This window comes from Pseudopodoces humilis, chromosome 28 (assembly GCF_049639895.1).
Source record: "Pseudopodoces humilis isolate 2021_Gansu_Grassland_sample_001 chromosome 28, ASM4963989v1, whole genome shotgun sequence".
In the NCBI taxonomy this organism is placed as follows: Eukaryota; Metazoa; Chordata; class Aves; order Passeriformes; family Paridae; genus Pseudopodoces; species Pseudopodoces humilis.
Genome location: NC_142227.1, coordinates 2,001,484 through 2,024,076, shown reverse-complemented (window position 1 = coordinate 2,024,076; position 22,593 = coordinate 2,001,484). Strand labels below are relative to the sequence as shown.

General features: G+C 55.7%; 1 protein-coding gene across 1 annotated transcript; it reads left to right on the top strand.

Moving 5' to 3' along the window:
• Positions 1-1,422: 1,422 nt before the first annotated feature.
• Positions 1,423-21,239, top strand: OCLN (occludin). The gene is made up of 8 exons (XM_088067845.1): positions 1,423-1,459; positions 5,419-6,137; positions 10,543-10,701; positions 13,934-14,088; positions 16,097-16,297; positions 18,406-18,577; positions 19,880-19,921; positions 20,016-21,239. Exons 2-8 carry the CDS (start codon positions 5,421-5,423, stop codon positions 20,115-20,117), a joined length of 1,548 nt encoding a protein of 515 aa, XP_087923971.1. The 5' UTR covers positions 1,423-1,459; positions 5,419-5,420; the 3' UTR covers positions 20,118-21,239.
• The last annotated feature ends 1,354 nt before the right edge of the window (positions 21,240-22,593 follow it).

Below are 22,593 nucleotides of genomic sequence, written 5' to 3'. Positions count from 1 at the left end.
CTCAAAATATCCCCAAAATGTCCCTAAAAATGTCCCCAAAAGTGTCCCCAAAATGTCCCTTAAAGTGTCCCCAAGAACGTCGCCAGGTTTTCCCCAAATGTCCTCAAAATGTCCCTAAAAAGTCCCTAAAAATGTCCCTAAAAGTGTCCCCAAATGTCCCCAAAGGGGTCTCCAGGGTTTTTTTGGGGTCTCCAAGGATTTTTTTTGGGGTCTTCAGGGATTTTTTGGGGTCTCCAGGGATTTTTTTGGGTCTCCAGGGATTTTTTGGGGTCTCCAGGGATTTTTTTGGGGTCTCCAGGGATTTTTTTGGGGTCTCCAAGGATTTTTTGGGGTCTCCAGGGATTTTTTGGGATCTCCAAGGATTTTTTGGGGGGTCTTCAGGGATTTTTTGGGGTCTCCAAGAATTTTTTGGGGTCTCCAGGGATTTTTTGGGGTCTCCAGGGATTTTTTTGGGATCTCCATGGATTTTTTGGGATCTCCAAGGATTTTTTGGGGTCTCCAGGGATTTTTTTGGGATCTCCAGGTATTTTTTTTGGGGTCTCCATGGATTTTTTGGGATCTCCAGGGATTTTTTTTGGGGTCTCCAAGGATTTTTTTTGGGGTCTCCAGGGATTTTTTTTTGGGGTCTTCAGGGATTTTTTTGGGATCTCCAGGGACTTTTTGGGGTCCCCAGGGACTTTTTGGGGTCTCCATGGATTTTTTGTGATATTTTCCAAGTTTTTTTTGGGAAGTTTTCCAGGGATTTTTTTGGGGTGAAATCTCCAAAGTTTTTTTAAAATTCCCCCGGGGGGAATTCCTCCCGTTCCTTCCCCTCCCCCCGTTTTTAACCCCTCCGGTGCCGGGACTTTCCCCTCCCCCCTCTTTTAACCCCTCCGGTGCCGGTTCTTTCCCCCTCCGGTGCCGTTTTTTTTCCCCTCCCCCCCCCCATTTTTAACCCCTCCGGTGCCGGTCCTTTCCCTCCCTCCCGTTTTTAACCCCTCCGGTGCCGGTTCTTTCCCCTCCCCTGGTTTTTAACCCCTGCGGTGCCGGTTCTTTCCGCCTCCGGTGCCGTTTTTTCCCCTCCCCCTCATTTTTAACCCCTCCGGTGCCGGTTTTTTCCCCTCCCCCCCCCCGTTTTTAACCCCTCCGGTGCCGGTTCTTTCCCCTCCCCCCGTTTTTAACCCCTCCGGTGCCGGTTCTTTCCCCCTCCGGTGCCGGTTCTTTCCCCCTCCGGTGCCGGTTTTTTCCCCTCCCCCCATTTTTAAACCCCTCCGGTGCCGTTTTTCCCTCTCCCCCCCCGTTTTTAACCCCTCCGGTGCCGTTTTTCCCCCTCCCCCCCCCGTTTTTAACCCCTCCGGTGCCGGTTCTGCCCCCCCGCCCTCCCCGGGGGCGGGTCCCGGGGCCGGTCCCGCAGCGCCGCCGCCTCCGCCGCTCCCGGCTGCCATTTTAAGGTGAAACAAAGCGGCGGAGGAGGCGGCAGGTGGGCGGCTCGGTGGGCACCGGAACCCCCGGTACCGGTACCGGCACCGGCACCCCCCGCTACCGGAACGGGAGGGAGCACCGGGGGTCTCCGCTCGCCGCTGCGCACCGGGGCGGGGGGGGTTGGGGGGGGTTCGTCCTTCGGAACCGCCGGGCTTCTCTCCGGTACCGGGTACCGGCCGCGGGGGTCCAGGGCGGTACCGGGTTCTCCGTCGGTACCCAGGACCCCGCCGGTACCGGATTTTAAAGCGGTACCGCGGCTCCCAGCGGCTCCAGCCGGTGCCGGTCACGGGGATCCAGAGCGGTACCGGGAGCCCCAGCGGGTCCGCACCGGTACCGGGTCTCCAGCGGCTCCAGCCGGTGCCGGTCACGGGGTTCCAGAGCGGTACCGGGAGCCCCAGCGGCACCCGGGTCCCCGCCGGTACCGGATTCCAGAGCGGTTCTGGGGTCCCCACCGAATCCAAACCGGTACCGGGGTCCGCACCGGTACCGGATTCTAAAGCGGTGCCGGGTTCCCTCCAGGGTCCGCACCGGTACCGGATTCTAAGGCGGTACCGGGAGCCCCAGCGGCTCCAGCCGGTACCGGTTACGGGGTTCCAGAGCGGTACCGGGAACCCCAGTGGCACCCGGGTCCGCACCGGTACCGGGTTCTGAAGCGGTACCGGGTCCCCTCCAGGCTCCGCACCGGTACCGGGATCCCCAGCCTGCTCCGCCCGGTACCGGTTACGAGGTTCCAGAGCGGTACCGGGTTCACAGCGGGTCCGCACCGGTCCCGTCCCCCCCCGACCCCACCGAAACCCCCGGTCCCGCTCCCGGTTCCGCTCCCGGTCCCGCTCCCGGTTCCACTCCCGGTTCCGCTCCCAGTTCCGCTCCTGCTCCCGGTCCCGCTCCCGGTCCCGCTCCCGGTCCCGCTCCCGGTTCCACTCCCGGTTCCGCTCCCGGTTCCGCTCCCGGTTCCGCTCCCGGTCCCGCTCCCGGTTCCGCTCCCGGTTCCGCTCCCGGTTCCGCTCCCGGTTCTGCTCTCGGGCCCGGTTCCGCTCCCGCTCCCGGTTCCGCTCCCGGTTCCGCTCCCGGTTCCGCTCCCGGTTCTGCTCTCGGTCCCGGTTCCGCTCCCGCTCCCGGTTCCGCTCCCGGTTCCGCTCCCGGTTCCGCTCCCGGTTCCACTCCCGGTTCTGCTCTCGGTCCCGGTTCCGCTCCCGGTTCCGCTCCCGGTTCCGCTCCCGGTGTCCTCCGGGCTCCCACCGGGATTGGCGGATTTGGGATTTTTGGGAACCGGGCCCCCCCCGCCCTCACCGGGCTCCCCCGGTACCGCCGGAACCGTTTTGGGTTTCCCGCAGGAGTTCGGGTTTTGCTGTTCCGGGATCTCCGCGCGGCCCCGGGGGGTCCCCGCGCGGATTTCGATGATTTTGGGACCCCCCACGCCCCCAAAATAAAATTTTTCCAGCCTGGATTCGTCGCTTTCCCGGCGGCTCCGCCCTCTGCAATGATTTTTAGTTAATTATTATTAATTATTCTGGTTTTAATTATTTTAATGATTCTATTTTTAATTATTTTAAATTATTCTAGTTTTAATTATTCTATTTTTATGGTTATTTTTATCGTATTTTTATTTCTATTTTTAGTTTTTATTTAAATTTTCTTTTATGTTTTTATTGTCATTTTAATTATCTTATTTTCATTTTTATTTTTATTTTTATTTTTATTTTTATTTTTATTTTCATTTGCATTTTTATTTTTATTTGCATTTTTATTTTCATTTTTATTTTTATTTTTATTTTTATTTTCATTTGCATTTTTATTTTTATTTTCATTTTTATTTTTATTTTTATTTTTATTTTTATTTTTATTTTCATTTTTGTTTTTATTTTTATTTTTATTTTTATTTTCATTTTTATTTTCATTTTTATTTTTATTTTTTTTTATTTTCATATTTATTTCTATTTTCATTTCTATTTTCATTTCTATTTTCATTTCTATTTTCATTTTTATTTCAATTTTAACGATTTTAATTTTCATTTTAATTTCATCTTTATTTTCATTTTCATTTTCATTTCATCCCTATTTTAACCTTCATCCTTTTTTACTTTAAATTTTAATTTCAAATTTTCATTTTTATTTCTTTTTTAATTAATCATTCCATTCAATTCCCCCCATTTTCATCGCGATTATTTCCATTTTTAATCCTCCCGGATCAGCGGAGGCCAAAACCGAGAGAATTCCAACAATCCCAATTAATTCCCTGCCCGGAAGGGACAGGGAGGTGACACCGAGAGCCCGGCGTGACTCACCGTGCCTCAGTTTCCCCACCTCAAAACCTCCTGGGTGGTGACGCCGTGCCTCAGTTTCCCTTGATGACTCCGTGCCTCAGTTTCCCTTGCTGACTCCGTGCCTCAGTTTCCCCAGGAAACTTTTTTAAGGGGTCTCCCAATTTTTTTTTTGGGGGGTGGTCTCCGAGTTCTTCCGGGGGAGGTCTCCCAGATTTTTTTAGGTGGGGTCTCCAAGCTTTTTTTGAGATTTCCAAGATTTTTTTTGGGGTGGTCTCCAGGATTTTTTTGTGGGGTCTCCAGGATTTTTTTGTGGAGTTTCCAAGATTTTTTTGTGGAGTTCCCAAGATTTTTTTTGTGGGGTCTCCAAGATTTTTTTGGGGAAGTTCCCAAGATTTTTTTTGTGGGGTCTCCAGGATTTTTTTGTGGAGTTTCCAAGATTTTTTTGTGGAGTTCCCAAGATTTTTTTTGTGGGGTCTCCAAGATTTTTTTTGTGGAGTTCCCAAGATTTTTTTTGTGGAGTTCCCAAGATTTTTTTTGTGGAGTTCCCAAGATTTTTTTGTGGAGTTCCCAAGATTTTTTTTGTGGAGTTCCCAAGATTTTTTTTGTGGGGTCTCCAAGATTTTTTTTGTGGAGTTCCCAAGATTTTTTTTGGGGTGGTCTCCAGGATTTTTTTTGGGGAAGTTCCCAAGGCTTGTTGAGAGCGGATCTCCAAATTCTTTTGGGGGAGCTTTTCCAGGAGGAATCTCCAGGCTGTTTCTGTGGGGTCTCCAAGAATTTTTTTGGTGGGATCTCCAGGGATTTTTTTGGTCGAATCTCCAAGCTTTTTTTTTGGATTGGGATCCCCAAGCTTTTTTTGGATTGGGATCTCCAAGCTTTTTTCAGATTGGAATCTCCAAGCTTTTTCCCGTGACTCCTCCGAGTTCCTTCACATAGAAACCTCCAAAGCTTTTCCTGACCTGCATCTCCAAACTTCCTGGAGGATTTTTCTGGATCTCCAAACTCCTCCTGGAGGATTTTTCCGGATCTCCAAACTTCCTGGAGGATTTTTCTGGATCTCCAAACTTCCTGGAGGATTTTTCCGGATCTCCAAACTTCCTGGAGGATTTTTCCGGATCTCCAAACTCCTCCTGGAGGATTTTTCCGGATCTCCAAACTCCTCCTGGAGGATTTTTCTGGATCTCCAAACTCCTCCTGGAGGATTTTTCCCGATCTCCAAACTCCTCCCGGAGGATTTTTCCGGATCTCCAAACTTCCTGGAGGATTTTTCTGGATCTCCAAACTTCCTGGAGGATTTTTCCAGATCTCCAAACTCCTCCTGGAGGATTCTTCCGGATCTCCAAACTTCCTGGAGGATTTTTCCGGATCTCCAAACTCCTCCTGGAGGATTTTTCCGGATCTCCAAACTCCTCCTGGAGGATTTTTCCAGATCTCCAAACTCCTCCTGGAGGATTTTTCCGGATCTCCAAACTCCTCCTGGAGGATTTTTCCGGATCTCCAAACTATTCCCAAAGATCCCTTTTTTCCCTCCCGGCTTTTCTCCGGCCGCTCCACCTCGGCGTGGCCGCCTCCACCTGGTGACAACCTGGTGACAACCTGGTGACAACCTGGTGACAACCTGGTGACAACGGCGCGACCAAAGTCCTGCAGCGCCCGCAGCACCTCCCCGCAGCGCTGTTATCCCTGTCCTTTCCAGGGATGTTCCCCAAAAAACCCTACGACGACCCCGCCGCCGCTTACGGACCACCCCCGCCAGCCTTTGGGCCACCACCGCCGGGATTTGGGCCACCGACCGGCGATTTCGGCTACGACTTCACCTCCCGCTCGCCACCACCGGGCTCCTACTACGTGGAGGACGTTCCCCAACATTTCTACAAGTGGTGGTCGCCGCCGGGGCTGGTGCGGGCGCTGGAGGCCGCGGTGATGCTGCTGTGCGTCGCCGTCTTCGCCTGCGTGGCCTCCACGCTGGCGTGGGAATACGGCTACGGCTACGGCGGCGTCTACGGGAACGGCCTGGGAGGGTTCTACGGCTCCGGTTATTTCGGCGGAGGGGTGAATTACGGTTACGGTTATTACGGCGGCGTCACCAACCCGCGGACGGCCAACGGCTTCATGATGGCCATGGCGGTGCTCTGCTTCCTGGCCCAGCTGGGCTTTTTGGTGGCCGGTTTGAGCAGGTCGGGCGGGTCGAGGTCGCGCCGGTTCTACCTGGCGGTGCTGGTGGCGAGCGCGGTGCTGGCGTTGGTGATGTTGGTGGCCAGCATCGTCTACGTGGTGGGGGTGAACCCGCAGGCGCAGATGAGCGGCGGGGGCTACTACTACAGCCCGCTGCTGGCCATGTGCAGCCAGGTGTACGCGGGGGGAACCGTGCTCAACCAGTACCTGTACCACTACTGCACCGTGGACCCCCAGGAGGTGAGGGAGGGGTGGGAAAGTGGGGAGAGACCCCAGGAAATGGGGGAGGGACCCCAGGAAATGGGGCAGGGACTCCCGGGAGGTGAGGGAGGGGTGGGAAAGTGGGGAGGGACCCCCGGGAAATGGGGGAGGGACCCCCAGGAGGTGAGGGAGGGGTGGGAAATGAGGGAGGGACCCCCAGGAAATGGGGGAGGGACCCCAGGAGGTGAGGGAGGGGTGGGAAAGTGGGGAGGGACCCCCGGGAAATGGGGCAGGGACTCCCGGGAAATGGGGGAGGGACCCCCAGGAGGTGAGGGAGGGGTGGGAAAGGGGGGAGGGAGCCCCAGGAGGTGAGGGAGGGGTGGGAAATGAGGGAGGGACCCCCAGGAAATGGGGGAGGGACCCCAGGAGGTGAGGGAGGGGTGGGAAATGAGGGAGGGACCCCCAGGAAATGGGGGAGGGACCCCCAGGAGGTGAGGGAGGGGTGGGAAAGGGGGGAGGGACCCCCAGGAAATGGGGCAGGGACTCCCGGGAAATGGGGGAGGGACCCCCAGGAGGTGAGGGAGGGGTGGGAAATGAGGGAGGGACCCCCGGGAAATGGGGGAGGGACCCCCAGGAGGTGAGGGAGGGGTGGGAAATGAGGGAGGGACCCCCGGGAAATGGGGCAGGGACTCCCAGGAGGTGAGGGAGGGGTGGGAAATGAGGGAGGGACCCCCAGGAGGTGAGGGAGGGGTGGGAAATGAGGGAGGGACCCCCAGGAAATGGGGGAGGGACCCCAGGAGGTGAGGGAGGGGTGGGAAAGGGGGGAGGGACCCCGGGAAATGGGGGAGGGACCCCCAGGAGGTGAGGGAGGGGTGGGAAAGTGGGGAGGGACCCCCGGGAAATGGGGCAGGGACCCCCGGGAAATGGGGCAGGGACTCCCAGGAGGTGAGGGAGGGGTGGGAAAGTGGGGAGGGACCCCCGGGAAATGGGGGAGGGACCCCCAGGAGGTGAGGGAGGGGTGGGAAAGTGGGGAGGGACCCCCGGGAAATGGGGGAGGGACTCCCAGGAGGTGAGGGGGGGGTGGGAAAGGGGGGAGAGACCCCCAGGAAATGGGGGAGGGACCCCAGGAAATGGGGGAGGGACCCCCAGGAGGTGAGGGAGGGACCCCGGGAAATGGGGAAGGAGCTCTGGGAAATGGGGGAGGGATCCCCGGGAAATGGGAGATGGAGTGAGGGAGGGACCCCCAGGAGGTGAGGGAGAGACCCCAGGAAATGGGAGAGGGATCCCAAGGGAAAGAGGGAAGGAGCCCCGGGAGATGGGGGAGGGATTCCCAAAGGGTGAGGAAGAGTTCCCCAGGAGAAGAGGGATGGATCCCTGGGAAATGAGGGAGAGACCCCCGGGAAATGGGGGAGAAACCCCCCGGGAAATGAGGGAATGATCCCAAGGAAAGCAGGGATGAGGATGGCGATCCCAGGGGAATCGCAGGAATTCCCAAATGCGAGAGGGACCCCCACAAAAAGGTTTGGGATCTGGGAAGGACAGGAAAGGTTTGGGATCTGGGAAGGACAGGAAAGGTTTGGGAAGGACAGGAAAGGTTTGGGATCTGGGAAGGACAGGAAAGGTTTGGGATCTGGGAAGGACAGGAAAGGTTTGGGATCTGGGAAGGACAGGAAAGGTTTGGGATCTGGGAATCACAGAGAACCTTCGGGATCGGGCTCATCCCACAGCGTGAGGGAGAGACCCCCAGGAGCGCTCGGATCTCCAGGATTTGGGAATAAATCCTTGGCAAAGGGGATTTGGGGCAGGGAGAGCGGATCCCGAGGGGTTTTCCCGCTGGAATCCCGGGATTTGGTGGCTCTGCGTGTCCTGGCCCCGATCCCCGTCTGCCTTGGGATGAGCGGGATTTATGGGACGAGTTGGGACTGTGGGAAGGACCGGGACAATCCAGGGCTGGGAGAGAGGAACCGGGACAATCCCGGGATGCAGGAAATCCCGGGATAATCCCTCCCGCTGCTCCCGGGAGTTTCGGGGAGGGGACGAGCCCCGGAGCCGCTTCCCAGTTTCGGGAACTTTGCTCTCCCGGCTGTAAAATCCTTGGAGCGGAGCCGGGTTGGGGAAAAACAGGGAAGGTTCGGGATTTGGGACAGGGGAGATTCGGAATTCGGGAAAGACGGAAAAATTTGGGATTCGGGAATCAGCCCCGCCCCCTCGCCCACCTCCCCCCGCTCTGCCCCGCGCCAGCCCCAAACCGCAGCGATCCCAAATCATTCCCGGGATCCCAAATCATTCCCGGGATCCCAGATCATTCCCGGGATCCCAAATCATTCCCGGGATCCCAAATCATTCCCGGGATCCCAGATCATTCCCGGGATCCCAAATCATTCCCGGGATCCCAGATCATTCCCGGGATCCCAGATCAGTCCCGGGATTCCAAATCATTCCCGTGACCCCGATCCCTAAACACTGGCAGGAATTGGGAGCGGCGGGGCCGCAATCCCAAACCATCCCCCGATCCCGATCCCAAACCATTCCCATTCCCGATCCCAAACCACCCCCCGATCCCGATCCCAAAGCATTCCCATTCCCGATCCCAAAGCATTCCCATTCCCGATCCCGGCGCTCCCCGCGCGGGGTTGGAATGCGGCTCTTCCAGCCCGGCCGGGCCCGGCAGCGCCCGGAGCTGACCCGGGACGGGCCCGGGAGAGCCCGGGGGGAGCGGCGGCAGCTCCGGACCGAACAGCCCCAAATCCTTCCCGAACCCCAAATCCCAAATCCTTCACAAATCCCAAACCTTCCCTGTCCTTCCTGAACCCCAAATCCTTTCCTTACCCCAAATCCCAAATCCTTCCCGAACCCCAAATCCCAAATCCTTCCCGAACCCCAAATCCCAAATCCTTCACAAATCCCAAACCTTCCCTGTCCTTCCTGAACCCCAAATCCTTTCCTTACCCCAAATCCCAAATCCTTCCCGAACCCCATATCCCAAACCTTCCCTGTCCTTCCTGAACCCCAAATCCTTCCCAAATCCTTCTCAAACCCCAAACCTTCCTGAACCCCAAATCCTTCCTGAACCCCAAATCCTTCCTGAACCCCAAACCTTCCCTGTCCTTCCAAATCCCAAACCTTTCCCATCTTTCCCAAATCCCAAACCTTCAAAATCCCAAAACTTCCTTAATCCCAAATCTTCCCAAATCCCAAAACCTTCCTTGTCCTTCCCAAATCCCAAATCCAGCCCCACCTTCCCAACCCCCAAACCTTTCCCGTTTGGAGTTTGGGATTTGGGAAGGCCAAGGAAAGGTTTGGAATTTGGGAAGGACAGGAAAAATTCGGGATTAGGAAAGGACAGGGAGAGGTTTGGGATTTGGGAAGGTTTGGGATTTGGGAAAGATGAGAAAGGTTTGGGATTTGGGAAGGATTGGGATTTGGGAAGGACAGGAAGAATTTTGGATTAGGAAAGGATAGAGATTTGGGATTTGGGAAGGTTTGGGATTTGGGAAGGATTGGGGTTTGGGATTTGGGATTTGGGATTTGGGGTTTGGGATTTGGGGTTTGGGATTTGGGGTTTGGGATTTGGGGAGGTTTGGGATTTGGGAAGGTTTGGGATTTGGGAAGGATTGGGATTTGGGGTTTGGGATTTGGGAAGGTTTGGGGTTTGGGAAGGTTTGGGATTTGGGCAGGATTGGGATTTGGGAAGGTTTGGGGTTTGGGATTTGGGATTTGGGAAGGATTGGGATTTGGGAAGATTTGGGATTTGGGATTCGGGAAGGTTTGGGATTTGGGAAGGATTGGGATTTGGGAAGGTTTGGGGTTTGGGATTTGGGATTTGGGAAGGTTTGGGATTTGGGAAGGTTTGGGATTTGGGCAGGATTGGGATTTGGGAAGGTTTGGGATTTGGGAAGGTTTGGGATTTGGGAAGGATTGGGATTTGGGATTTGGGATTCGGGAAGGATTGGGATTTGGGAAGGTTTGGGGTTTGGGAAGGATTGGGATTTGGGATTTGGGATTCGGGAAGGATTGGGATTTGGGAAGGTTTGGGGTTTGGGAAGGTTTGGGATTTGGGCAGGATTGGGATTTGGGAAGGTTTGGGGTTTGGGATTTGGGATTCAGGAAGGATTGGGATTCAGGAAGGTTTGGGATTTGGGAAGGATTGGGATTTGGGAAGGTTTGGGGTTTGGGATTTGGGATTCGGGAAGGTTTGGGATTTGGGATTTGGGATTCGGGAAGGTTTGGGATTTGGGAAGGATTGGGATTTGGGAAGGTTTGGGATTTGGGAAGGTTTGGGATTTGGGAAGGTTTGGGATTTGGGAAGGTTTGGGATTTGGGAAGCTCAGAGAATCTTCGGGATCGGGCTCATCCAAAGATTTCGGGGATGGAAATCCCACTCCCCGCCGACGAGCCGGTGATGATCCCGGGCAGAATTCCCAAATATCGATTTTCCCGGCAGGCCGTTGCCATCGCCTGCGGGTTCCTGATCGTGCTCCTGCTGTGCCTCATCTGCCTCTTCGCCCACAAAACCCGCAGCAAGATCTGGAAATACGGAAAACACAACATTTACTGGGATAAAATCCCGGCCGCGCCCGAGGGGCCCGATGTGGAGGAGTGGGTGAGTCCCAGGATTTGGGGGATTTTGGGGATTTTGGGGATTTTTGGGAATGGGATCCGGGAGATCCTTCCCGGCCCTTTTCCCAATGGGGCTGTACGTGGAGACCTGGAATTTTGGGAATGTTGGGAATGGGATCCAGGAGATCCTTCCCAGCCCTTTTATCAGTGGGGCTGGATGCGGAGGAGTGGGTGAGTCCCGGGATTTTTGGGATTTTTGGGATTTTTGGGAATGGGATCCGGGAGATCCTTCCCGGCCCTTTTCCCAATGGGGCTGGATGTGGAGACCTGGAATTTTGGGAATGTTGGGAATAGGATCTCTGGGAGATCCTTCCCGGCCCTTTTATCAGTGGAGGAGTGGGTGAGTCCCGGGATTTTTGGGATTTTTGGGATTTTTGGGATTTTTGGGATCTCTGGGAGATCCTTCCCGGCCCTTTTATCAGTGGAGGAGTGGGTGAGTCCCGGGATTTTTGGGATTTTTGGGATTTTTGGGATTTTTGGGATTTTTGGGAATGGGATCTCTGGGAGATCCTTCCCAGCGCTTTTCCAGTGGAATCCAAATTCCCGGATTCGGGATGGGAGCACGGGGACGGCTTTGGGGGATTTAATGGATTTGGGGACACCGGGAGGGGTTGGGGACCCCAAAAGCTTTGGGGACACTGGGGTGGAATTTTGGGAATTTGGGGGGGACCAGGAGGGGTTGAAGGCTTGAGGGAGGGGTTGGGGACACCGGGAGGGGTTGGGGACACTGAGAGGGGTTGGGGACACCGGGAGGGGTTGGGGACACCGGGAGGGGTTGGGGACACTGGGAGGGGTTGGGGACACGGCCAGGGGACACTGCCAGGTGCCACCGTGCGCGGTTTCGGTCTGGCCAATGATTAACCGGGAGGTGGCACCGGGAAAACCCGGAATTCCCAGTGCCAGGAGCTGCTGGCACCTGGATGGGGACCTTGGGGACACGGCCTTGGTGTCCCCAGCAGTGTCCCCAGCGCGGCCCGGGAGGTGTCACCTCCTGTCCTCTGGGGTGGGAATGTCACAGCATTCCCAGGGGAAGGCGGGGAGGGGATTTGGGGACATTCCTGTCCCCTGTCCCTGTCCCTGTCCCTCTGTCCCTGTCCCCTTGTCCCCTATCCCCTTCCTGTGCCCCCCGTGTCCCCTCACTCCTCTGTTGGTGTCCCCACATCTCTCTCCGGGTGTCCCCAACCCTCTTTCTGTGTCCCTCCATCCCTGTCCCCTGTCCCCAAACACTGTCCCCATCCCTGTCCCCTGTCCCCTGTCTGTCCCCTGTCCTCAGTCCCTGTCCCTGTCCCCTGTTCCTGTCCCCTGTCCCCAAATACTGTCCCTGTTCCCTGTCCCCAAACACTGTCCCCTGTCTGTCCCCTGTCCCCAAATACTGTCCCTGTCCCCTGTCCCCAAATACTGTCCCTGTCCCCTGTCCCCAGATACTGTCCCCTGTCTGTCCCCTGTCCCCTGTCCCCTGTCCCCTGTCTGTCCCCTGTCCCCTGTCCCCTGTCCCCTGTCTGTCCCCTGTCCCCTGTCTGTCCCCTGTCCCCTGTCCCCTGTCCCCTGTCTGTCCCCTGTCCCCAAATACTGTCCCCTGTCCCCTGTCTGTCCCCTGTCTGTCCCCTGTCTGTCCCCTGTCCCTGTCCCCCCTCCCAAGTCCCCTCCCCCGTGGCCGCTCTCCCTTTCTCGGCTCCCATTGAATTTTTCATTTCCATTTTGATTTCCGTTCCTTTTGATCCCATTTTGGATTATTTTGATTTCTTTCGGATCCAATCCCCGTTTATTTACTCAAAGTCCCTCCCTGGCCGAGCATTTCCTGTCCCTTTGGGGACACGGTGCCACCCTCAGTGTCACCCTCAGTGTCACCCTCAGTGCCACCCTCAGTGTCACCCCTCAGTGTCACCCTCACTGTCACCCCCTTTTTGGGGACACCGCTCTTTATGGGGTCACCCCAAATGCCACCAGGTTTGGGGACACAGCTGGTGGCCCTCGGGAGGGGACAGGGACGGAAGTGGCGCGTCCGGCCGGATGTCCCCAAGGCCACCAGGGACCGGACAGGCACAAAGGGCCGGAAGGAAGGGGACAGGGGACGGGCGGATGTCCCCGCTCCTTCTGTGGGGCCACCCCAAAGCTGCGGGGGCGGCACCCAAGTTTGGGGTTTTGGGGTTTTTTGGGGGTTTTGGGGTTTTGGGGGTTTTGGTTTTTGGGGTTTTTGGGATTTGAGGTTTTTGGTTTGTGGGGTTTCGGTTTTTGGGATTTGGGATTTTTTGGTTTTTGAGGTTTGGGGTTTTGGGGGTTGGGTTTGGGGTTTTTTGGGGTTTGGGAGTTTGGGGTTTTTGGGGTTTGGGTTTTGGGGGTTTGAGGTTTTGGGGTTTGGGATTTGGGAGTTTGGGGTTTTTGGGGTTTGGGTTTTGGGGGTTTGGATTTTTGGGGTTTGGGATTTGGGGGTTTGGGGTTTTTGGGGTTTGGGTTTTAGGGGTTTGGGGTTTTTGGGGTTTGGGATTTGGGGGTTTGGGGTTTTTGGGGTTTGGGATTTGGAGTTTTTGGGTTTTGGAGTTATTGGTTTTTGGGGTTTTTGGTTTTTGAGGTTTGGGGTTTGGGATTTAGGGGTTTGGGGTTTTGGGGGTTTGGGTTTTGGGGCTTTGGGTTTTGGGGCTTTGGGGTTTTTGGGGTTTGGGTTTTGGGGGTTTGGGATTTTTGGGGTTTGGGGGTTTTTGGGGTTTGGGTTTTGGAGTTTTTGGGTTTTGGAGTTATTGGTTTCTGGGGTTTTTGGTTTTTGAGGTTTGGGGTTTTGGGGTTTTTGGTTTGTGGTGGTTTGGGTTTTTTGGGTTTGGGTTTTTTGTTATTTGAGGTTTGGGGTTTTGGGGTTTGGGATTTGGGGTTTTTGGTTTGTGGTGTTTCTGGGTTTTTGAGCTTTGGGGTTTTTGGGGTTTGAGGTTTTGGGGTTTGTGGGAATGTCCCTGGAGGATTTGGGGGACTTCAGGTGTGACAACAACCCCTGGTTTCCATGGATTTTCCATGGGATTTCTCCTGGATTTCTTGGGGAATTTTGGGGGATTTCTCGCAGAATTCTTGGGGATTTTCAGGGAATTTTCAGGGATTTCTCAACAACTTCCATCGATTTCTCCGGGAATTTCCACGCAATTCCCAGGGAATTTTCTCAGGCCATTTCTCGCCGGCTTCTCCTTTATCTCGGCCCCAAAAAAATTCCCAAGTCCCGACCCCTTTTCCAGGTGAAGAACGTGTCGGGCGGGACGAGCGTTCCGGACGAGGCCGCCACCGTCGCGTACTCGGAGAAGGGCGCGACCCCCCCCTACAGCCCCCCCTCGTACAGCGACCCCCCCCAAATCGGCCCCGGGGCCCCCCCGACCCCCGGCAGCCGGAAAAGGTGGGAAAAGGGGCGGGAGAGGGAGGGAAATGTGGGAAAAGGGGTGGAAAAGGAGGGAAAGGGTGGGAAATGTGGGGAGGGGTTGGGAGAGGGGTGGGGAAAGGATTTGGGGGGTTGGGAAAGGGCGGGAGAAGCTGGGAAAGGAAATCCCCATGTGCACCCCCACGCCCCGTGCCAAAGCTGTGTTCCCATATCCCATACCCCATATCCCTGTATCCCATATTCCATATCCGGTATCCCACACCCCATATCCCACATTCCTGTATCCCATATTCCTGTATCCCACATCCCACATCCCATATCCCACACCCCATATCCCACATCCCATATCCCACATCCCGTATCCCATATCCCACATTCCTGTATCCCATATTCCATATCCCACATCCCACATCCCATATCCCACATCCCATATCCCACATCCCATATCCCATATCCCATATCCCATATCCCATATCCCATATCCCATATCCCACATCCCGTATCCCATATCCCACACCCCATATCCCACATCCCATATCCCACATCCCGTATCCCATATCCCACATTCCTGTATCCCATATTCCATATCCCATATCCCACATCCCATATCCCACATCCCATATCCCACATCCCGTATCCCATATCCCACACCCCACATCCCACATTCCTGTATCCCATATCCCATATCCCACATCCCACATCCCATATCCCATATCCCACATCCCATATCCCATATCCCATATCCCATATCCCATATCCCACATCCCATATCCCATATCCCATATCCCATATCCCACATTCCTGTATCCCATATTCCATATCCCATATCCCACACCCCACATCCCACATCCCATATCCCATATTCCTGTATCCCACATCCCATATCCCCCATATCCCATATCCCATATCCCATATCCCATATCCCACATCCCATATCCCATATCCCACATCCCATATCCCACATCCCATATCCCATATCCCATATCCCATATCCCATATCCCATATCCCATATCCCACATCCCATATCCCATATCCCATATCCCATATCCCATATCCCATATCCCATATCCCATATCCCATATCCCATATCCCATATCCCATATCCCATATCCCACATCCCACATCCCATATCCCATATCCCATATCCCACATCCCATATCCCATATCCCATATCCCATATCCTGTATCCCACACCCCATATCCCACACCCCATATCCCAAACCCCACATCCCATATCCCATATCCCATATCCCACATCCCATATCCCATATCCCATATCCCATATCCTGTATCCCACACCCCATATCCCACACCCCATATCCCAAACCCCACACCCCGTATCCCACATCCCACATCCCACATCCCATATCCCATATCCTGTATCCTACATCCCTGTACCCCATATCCCACATCCCACATCCCACACCCCACATCCCATATCCCATATCCCATATCCCATATCCCATATCCCATACCCCACATCCCATATCCCATATCCCATATCCCATATCCCATATCCCATATCCCACATCCCATATCCCATATCCCACATCCCATATCCTGTATCCCATATCCCATATCCCACATCCCATATCCCATATCCCATATCCCATATCCCACATCCCATATCCCATATCCCATATCCCATATCCCACACCCCACACCCCATATCCCATATCCCAAATCCCAAACCCCACACCCCATATCCCACATCCCATATCCCATATCCTGTATCCTACATCCCTGTACCCCATATCCCACATCCCGTATCCAATATCCCACATCCCGTATCCCATATCCCACATCCCGTATCCCATATCCCACATCCCATATCCCATATCCCACATCCCATATCCCACATCCCATATCCCATATCCCATATCCCATATCCCACATCCCTGTATCCCATATCCCAAATCCCAAACCCCACACCCCATATCCCATATCCCATATCCCATATCCCAAATGCCAAACCCCACACCCCATATCCCACACCCCATATCCAATGACCCCATGTTCCCTCAGCGACCCAGACCCCGCCACCCCCTCGGATGACAAGAGCCGTTCCCAGCCCCTTTCCAAGCCCCCCGCCCGCCGGGGCCGCCGCCGGGGCCGCCGCCCGCCCGAGCCGGACGAGTCCCAGTACTCCCAGTGCTCCCAGTACGAGACCGACTGCACCACGGCCGCGGATTCCGGTGACGAGCGCGACCGCGAGCGCTGGCACAGGTGACACCAGGGACAGTCCGGGCCTGGATCGGGAATGGGGTGGAAAGCGGGAGCAGGGAGGGCATTGTCCCCTGTGGTCACTGTCCACCTGTGGTCACTGTCCACCTGTGGTCATTGTCCCCTGTGGTCATTGTCCTCCTGTGGTCATTGTCCCCTGTGGTCATTGTCCCCTGTGGTCACTGTCCACTGTGGTCATTGTCCCCTGTGGTCATTGTCCCCTGTGGTCATTGTCCTCCTGTGGTCATTGTCCCCTGTGGTCATTGTCCCCTGTGGTCATTGTCCCCTGTGGTCATTGTCCTCCTGTGGTCATTGTCCCCTGTGGTCATTGTCCTCCTGTGGTCATTGTCCTCCTGTGGTCATTGTCCACTGTGGTCATTGTCCCCAGTGGTCATTGTCCACTGTGATCATTGTCCCTTGTAGTCATTTTCCCGTGGTTTATCCCCATTTTTCTGTGGTTTATCCCCATTTTCCCGTGGTTTATCCCCATTTTCCCGTGGTTTATCCCCATTTTCCCGTGGTTTATCCCCATTTTCCCGTGGTTTATCCCCATTTTCCCGTGGTTTATCCCCATTTTCCCGTGGTTTATCCCCATTTTCCCGTGGTTTATCCCCATTTTTCTGTGGTTTATCCCCATTTTTCTGTGGTTTATCGCCTTGTGGTCACCCTGTGGTCCCCCCACAGTCACCCCATGCTCATCCCACGGTCACCCCATGGTCACCCCGTGGTCCCCCCGTGGTCACCCCGTGGTCACCCCATGCTCACCCCACGATCCCCCCACGATCCCCCCATGGTCACCCCACGATCCCCCCACGATCCCCCCGCGGTCACCCCACTGTCCCCTCCCTCCGGCCAGGCTGTTCCCCCCCTTGGACACCCCACGATGACTCCACAATCCCATGCTCACCCCGTGGTCCCCCCGTGGTCACCCCGCGATCCCCCCACGATCCCCCCATGGTCACCCCGTGGTCCCCCCATGGTCACCCCACGATCCCCCCGCGGTCACCCCACGGTCCCCCCGCTGTCCCCTCCCTCCGGCCAGGCTGTTCCCCCCCTTGGACACCCCACGATCCCCCCACGATCCCCCCGTGGTCACTCCGTGGTCACCCCCATGGTCACCCCACGATCCCCCCACGATCCCCCCGCGGTCACCCCACGATCCCCCCACGATCCCCCCGGGTCACCCCGCTGTCCCCTCCCTCCGGCCAGGCTGTTCCTCCCCTTGGACACCCCACGATCCCCCCACGATCCCCCCGTGGTCACCCCGTGGTCACCCCGTGGTCCCCCCATGGTCACCCCACGATCCCCCCGCAGTCACCCCGTGGTCACCCCATGGTCACCCCACGATCCCCCCACGATCCCCCCGCGGTCACCCCGCTGTCCCCTCCCTCCGGCCAGGCTGTTCCCCCCCTTGGACACCCCACGATGACTCCACAATCCCATGGTCACCCCATGGTCCCCCCGTGGTCACCCCGCGATCACCCCGCGATCCCCCCATGGTCACCCCACGATCCCCCCACGATCCCCCCACGATCCCCCCGTGGTCACCCCGTGGTCACCCCATGGTCACCCCACGATCCCCCCACCATCCCCCCGTGGTCACCCCGTGGTCCCCCCATGATCACCCCACGATCCGCCGGCGCTCCTCCGGTGCTCAGCCCACGATCCCCCCACGTTCCCCCCATGTTCACCCCGTGATCCCCCGGTGGTCCCCCCATGGACACCCCACGATCCCCCCGCAGTCACCCCGTGGTCACCCCGCTGTCCCCTCCCTCCGGCCAGGCTGTTCCTCCCCTTGGACACCCCACGATCCCCCCACGATCCCCCCGTGGTCACCCCGTGGTCCCCCCATGGTCACCCCACGATCCCCCCACGATCCCCCCGTGGTCACCCCACGATCCCCCCACGATCCCCCCACAGTCACCCCGCGGTCACCCCACGATCCCCCACGATCCCCCCATGGTCACCCCACGATCCCCCCACGATCCCCCCGGGTCACCCCACGATCCCCCCGCGGTCACCCCACGATCCCCCCACGATCCCCCCACGATCCCCCCGCGGTCACCCCACGATCCCCCCGGGTCACCCCGCTGTCCCCTCGCTCCGGCCAGGCTGTTCCCCCCGGTTGTGTCTCCGGGCGCTCGCCGGCGCTACAAGGAGGAGTTTGCGCGGGAGCTGCGGCGCTACAAGGAGCTGTGCGCGCACATGGACGGGGTCAACGAGCGCCTGGCACAGCTGGGCCGGCAGCTGGATCAGGTGCCCGAGGACAGCCCCCAGTACCAGGTGAGCCCGGCCCTTCCTCATCCGCGCCTTTTCCTCCTTTTTTTCCCTGTTTTCTGTTGTTTTCCCGGTTTTTTTTTCCACCCCTTTTGAGGGTTTTTTTTTCTGAGTTTTTCTTTGGGTTTTTTATCCTTTTTTTTTCCTTTTTTTCCCCACGATTTTTTCCCCTTTCTTCTTCCTTCTTTTTGTCCCATTTTTTTCCCTTTTTTCTCCGCTTCTCCACCATTTTTCCATTTCCCCACCACTGTCCCCTCCTGTCCCTGTCCCCTGTCCCCCCTTGTCTGTCCTGTCCCCTCCTGTCCCCTGTCCCCCCTTGTCTGTCCTGTCCCCTCCTGTCCCTGTCCCATCCCTTCCTGTCCCCTGTCCCCTTCCTTTTCCCCTTTTTCCCCCCATTGTCCCCTCCTATCTCCCCTTGTCTCTCCTGTCCCCTCCTGTCCCTGTCCTCTCCCCCCTTGTCCCTCCTGTCCCTGTCCTGTCCCCCCTTGTCGCCCCTGTCCCCTCTTCTGTCCCCTGTCCCCTTCCTTTGTCCCTATTTCCCCTCCCCCTGTCCCCATTGTCCCCTCCTGTTCCCTGTCCCCATTGTCCCTCCTGTCCCCATTGTCCCCCCTTGTCCCTCCTGTCTCCTCCTGTCCCTGTCCTGTCCCCCCTTGTCGCCCCTGTCCCCTCTTCTGTCCCCTGTCCCCTTCCTTTGTCCCTATCTCCCCTCTCCCTGTCCCCATTGTCCCCTCCTGTTCCCTCTGTCCCCATTGTCCTCCCCATCCCCTCTGTCCCCTCCTGTCCCCATTGTCCCCTCTGTCCCCTCCTGTCCCCTCTGTCCCCATTGTCCCTCCTGTCCCCTCCTGCCCCCATTGTCCCCTCCTGTCCCCATTGTCCCCCCCTGTCCCCTCTGTCCCCTCTGTCCCTCCTGTCCCTCCTGTCCCCCCTGTCCCCACCTGTCCCCTCCTGTCCCCTCCTGTCCCCTCTGTCCCCATTGTCCCTCCTGTCCCCATTGTCCCCTATGTCCCCTCTGTCCCCTCCTGTCCCCCCCCTGTCCCCATTGTCCCCTCCTGTCCCCTCTGTCCCCATTGTCCCCTCTGTCCCCTCTGTCCCCATTGTCCCCTCCTGTCCCCCCCCGTCCCCTCTGTCCCCTCTGTCCCCTCCTGTCCCCTCCTGTCCCCTCTGTCCCCTCCTGTCCCCTCTGTCCCCATTGTCCCCTCCTGTCCCCATTGTCCCTCCTGTCCCCATTGTCCCCATTGTCCCTCCTGTCCCCTCCTGTCCCCATTGTCCCCTCTGTCCCCTCTGTCCCTGACCCCGCTGTCCCCACAGGCCCTGGCCGAGGAGTACAACCACCTCAAGGACCTGAAACGGGTGAGTTTTGGGGTTTTCCCCCCCATTTTTTGGTGTCACCCACCCCCGTTCCGTGTCCCCAAACGTCCCCTGAACGTCCCCAAATCCTTCCCAGAGCCCGGAATACCAGGAGAAAAAACGGGAATCCAAAACCCTCCGGAATAAACTCTTCCACATCAAGAGGATGGTGAGCGACTACGACAAACTCCGGGGGTGACCCCGAAACCGCCACCCCAAAAAAAAACCAAAAAAGGGACATTTTTTGGGGAGGGGACATCCCCCCAAAAAAAAACATCCCCCCCCTCCCCCATCCCCCCTCTCCAAAGACTTTTTTTGTGCCTTTTTTTGGTGTTAAAAAACCCCAAAATTCCTCGTTTTGGGGGTGCCAGAATTGGGGGGTGATGGCGGTGTGACCCCCCCGCCCTCCCCCCACACCCTAAAATGTCCCCAAATGTCCCCAAAATCCTCTGGGATCCCCCCCCAGTGCCTTGCCCTGGTTGTAAATAGGGTTTTTTATGGGGTTTGGACCCCCCTGGTTGCCTTAAAGGGGTTTTGGGGGTCTTAAATTGGGGGTTTGGGGGACAAAAAAAAAAACCCTTTTGGGGTTTGTTAATTTTTTTTGGGGGGGGAGGACCCCCAAATCCTAAAATATTTTCTAGGGAAATGGTGGGAATGATGGGAATTGTGTAATATTTTAATTGGGGTTTGTTTTTTTTTTTTTGTAATAAATGAAGTGTAATTGTTGATTTTAATTTGGGGTCGGGGTGAAATGAGGAGGCTGAAATTGCCCGAAATTCGGGAAGGGACTTTCCCCCCCAAAAAAACCCTCCCAGTTTTGGAGGGGAAAATCCCAAATCCATCCCAGTTTGGGAAAAACAAACCCGAATTCCCCGCAAAACTTGGGAGAGAAATCCCAAATCTTTCCACTTTGGGAGAGAAATCCCAAATCCCTCCCAGCCTGAAACAAGGAACCCCAAAATCCCCCAAGATTTAGGAGGGGGAACCCCAAATCCCTCAACCTTGGGCAAACAAATCCCAAATCCTTTCACTTTGGAAAAGAAATCCCAAATCCCTCGAACCTAATTAAAGGAACCCCAAAATCCACCCAATTTTGGAAGGGGAACCCCAAATCCTTTCACTTTGGAAAAGAAATCCCAAATCCACCCCAAAACCTTGGAAGAGAAACCCCAAATCCCCCCAAAAATTTGGGAAAAGAAACCCCAAATCCCCCCCAGTTTTGGAAGGGGAACCCCAAATCCTCGCAAACTTTGGGTGAAAAATCCCAAATCTCTCCACTTTGGGAAGGAAATCCCAAATCCCTCTGTTCAGGAAGAGAAATCCTAAATTCCTCCCCCAAACCTTGGGAAAAGGAACCCCAAATTCCTCCAGGAAAACCCCAAATCCCCCCCAAACCTTGGGAAGAAAAACCCAAATCCCAAATCCCCCCATCCCGCTGCTCCAGCTCTTCCCAGCGGGATTTGTCCCCCCCCCAAAAAAAAACCCAAAGTGAAGAAGAGTCCCTGAAATCCCCATTTTTCCCCCCCAAAAAAATCCCAATTTCAGGATTTTTAGGGAGAGTTTCCTGTTTTTGGGGTGGCTTTGATCTCCCCAGTTCGAGTTTTTCCGCCGGATCCCGAATCCAGAGCCCCTGGGGTTGTAGGAAATGTCTTTAATTGGCGTTAATTAATGAGTTTATATGGCGGAGCGAGGATTCCGTCGGCCGGGAGTCGTCCTGGAATCCCAAAATCCTGAAATCCCAAAATCCTGAAATCCCAAATCCCGAAATCCCGGTGTGGGGGGGTGGCTCTGTCCCCCTCTCTGTGTCCCCTCCATCCTTGGGGACAACACCACGACCCCAAAACTTTTTGGGACAACATTGGGACTTCTCTTGGGGACAACACCAGGACCCCAACACTTTTTGGGATCCCAGAAATTTTTGGGACAATGCCACGACCCCAAAACCTTTTGGAATCCCAAAACTTTTTTGGGAGAACACCAGGACCCCAAAACCTTTTGGGACAACGTCACGACCCCAAAACTCTTGGTGACAATGCCACGACTCCAAAACTTCTTGGAATCCCAAAACCTTTTGGGACAATGCCAGGACCCCAAAACCTTTTGGGACCCCAAAACTTTTGGGACAATGCCAGGACCCCAAAACTTTTGGGACAATGCCAGGACCCCAAAACTTTTTGGAACCCCAACACTTTTTAGGACAATGCCACGACTCCAAAAACCTCTTGGAATCCCAAAACTTTTTGGGACAACACCATGGCTCCAAAACCTTTCGGAATCCCAAAACCTTTTGGGACAATGCCAAGACCCCAAAACCTCTTGGAATCCCAAAACCTTTTGGGACAATGCCGGGACCCCAAAACTTGGGCTCCAAAACTTCCTGGAATCCCAAAACCTTTTGGGACAACCCCACGGCTCCAAAACCTTCTGGGACAATGTCGCGACCCCAAAATTCTTGGTGACAATGCCAGGACCCCAAAACCTCTTGGAATCCCAAAACTTTTTGGGACAACCCCGTGACTCCAAAACTTCTTGGAATCCCAAAACCTTTTGGGACAACACCAGGACCCCAAAACCTTTTGGAACCCCAACACTTTTTAGGACAATGCCACGACTCCAAAACCTCTCGGAATCCCAAAACCTTTTGGGACAACGCCGTGACCCCAAAACTCTTGGTG

Coding starts and splice junctions, on each gene's coding strand:
- OCLN (XM_088067845.1), top strand. CDS start 5,421: ATGTTCCCCAAAAAACCCTACGACGACCCCGCCGCCGCTTACGGACCA. Junction 6,138..10,542: donor GCACCGTGGACCCCCAGGAG/GTGAGGGAGGGG, acceptor TTTTCCCGGCAG/GCCGTTGCCATCGCCTGCGG. Junction 19,922..20,015: donor ACCTCAAGGACCTGAAACGG/GTGAGTTTTGGG, acceptor AATCCTTCCCAG/AGCCCGGAATACCAGGAGAA.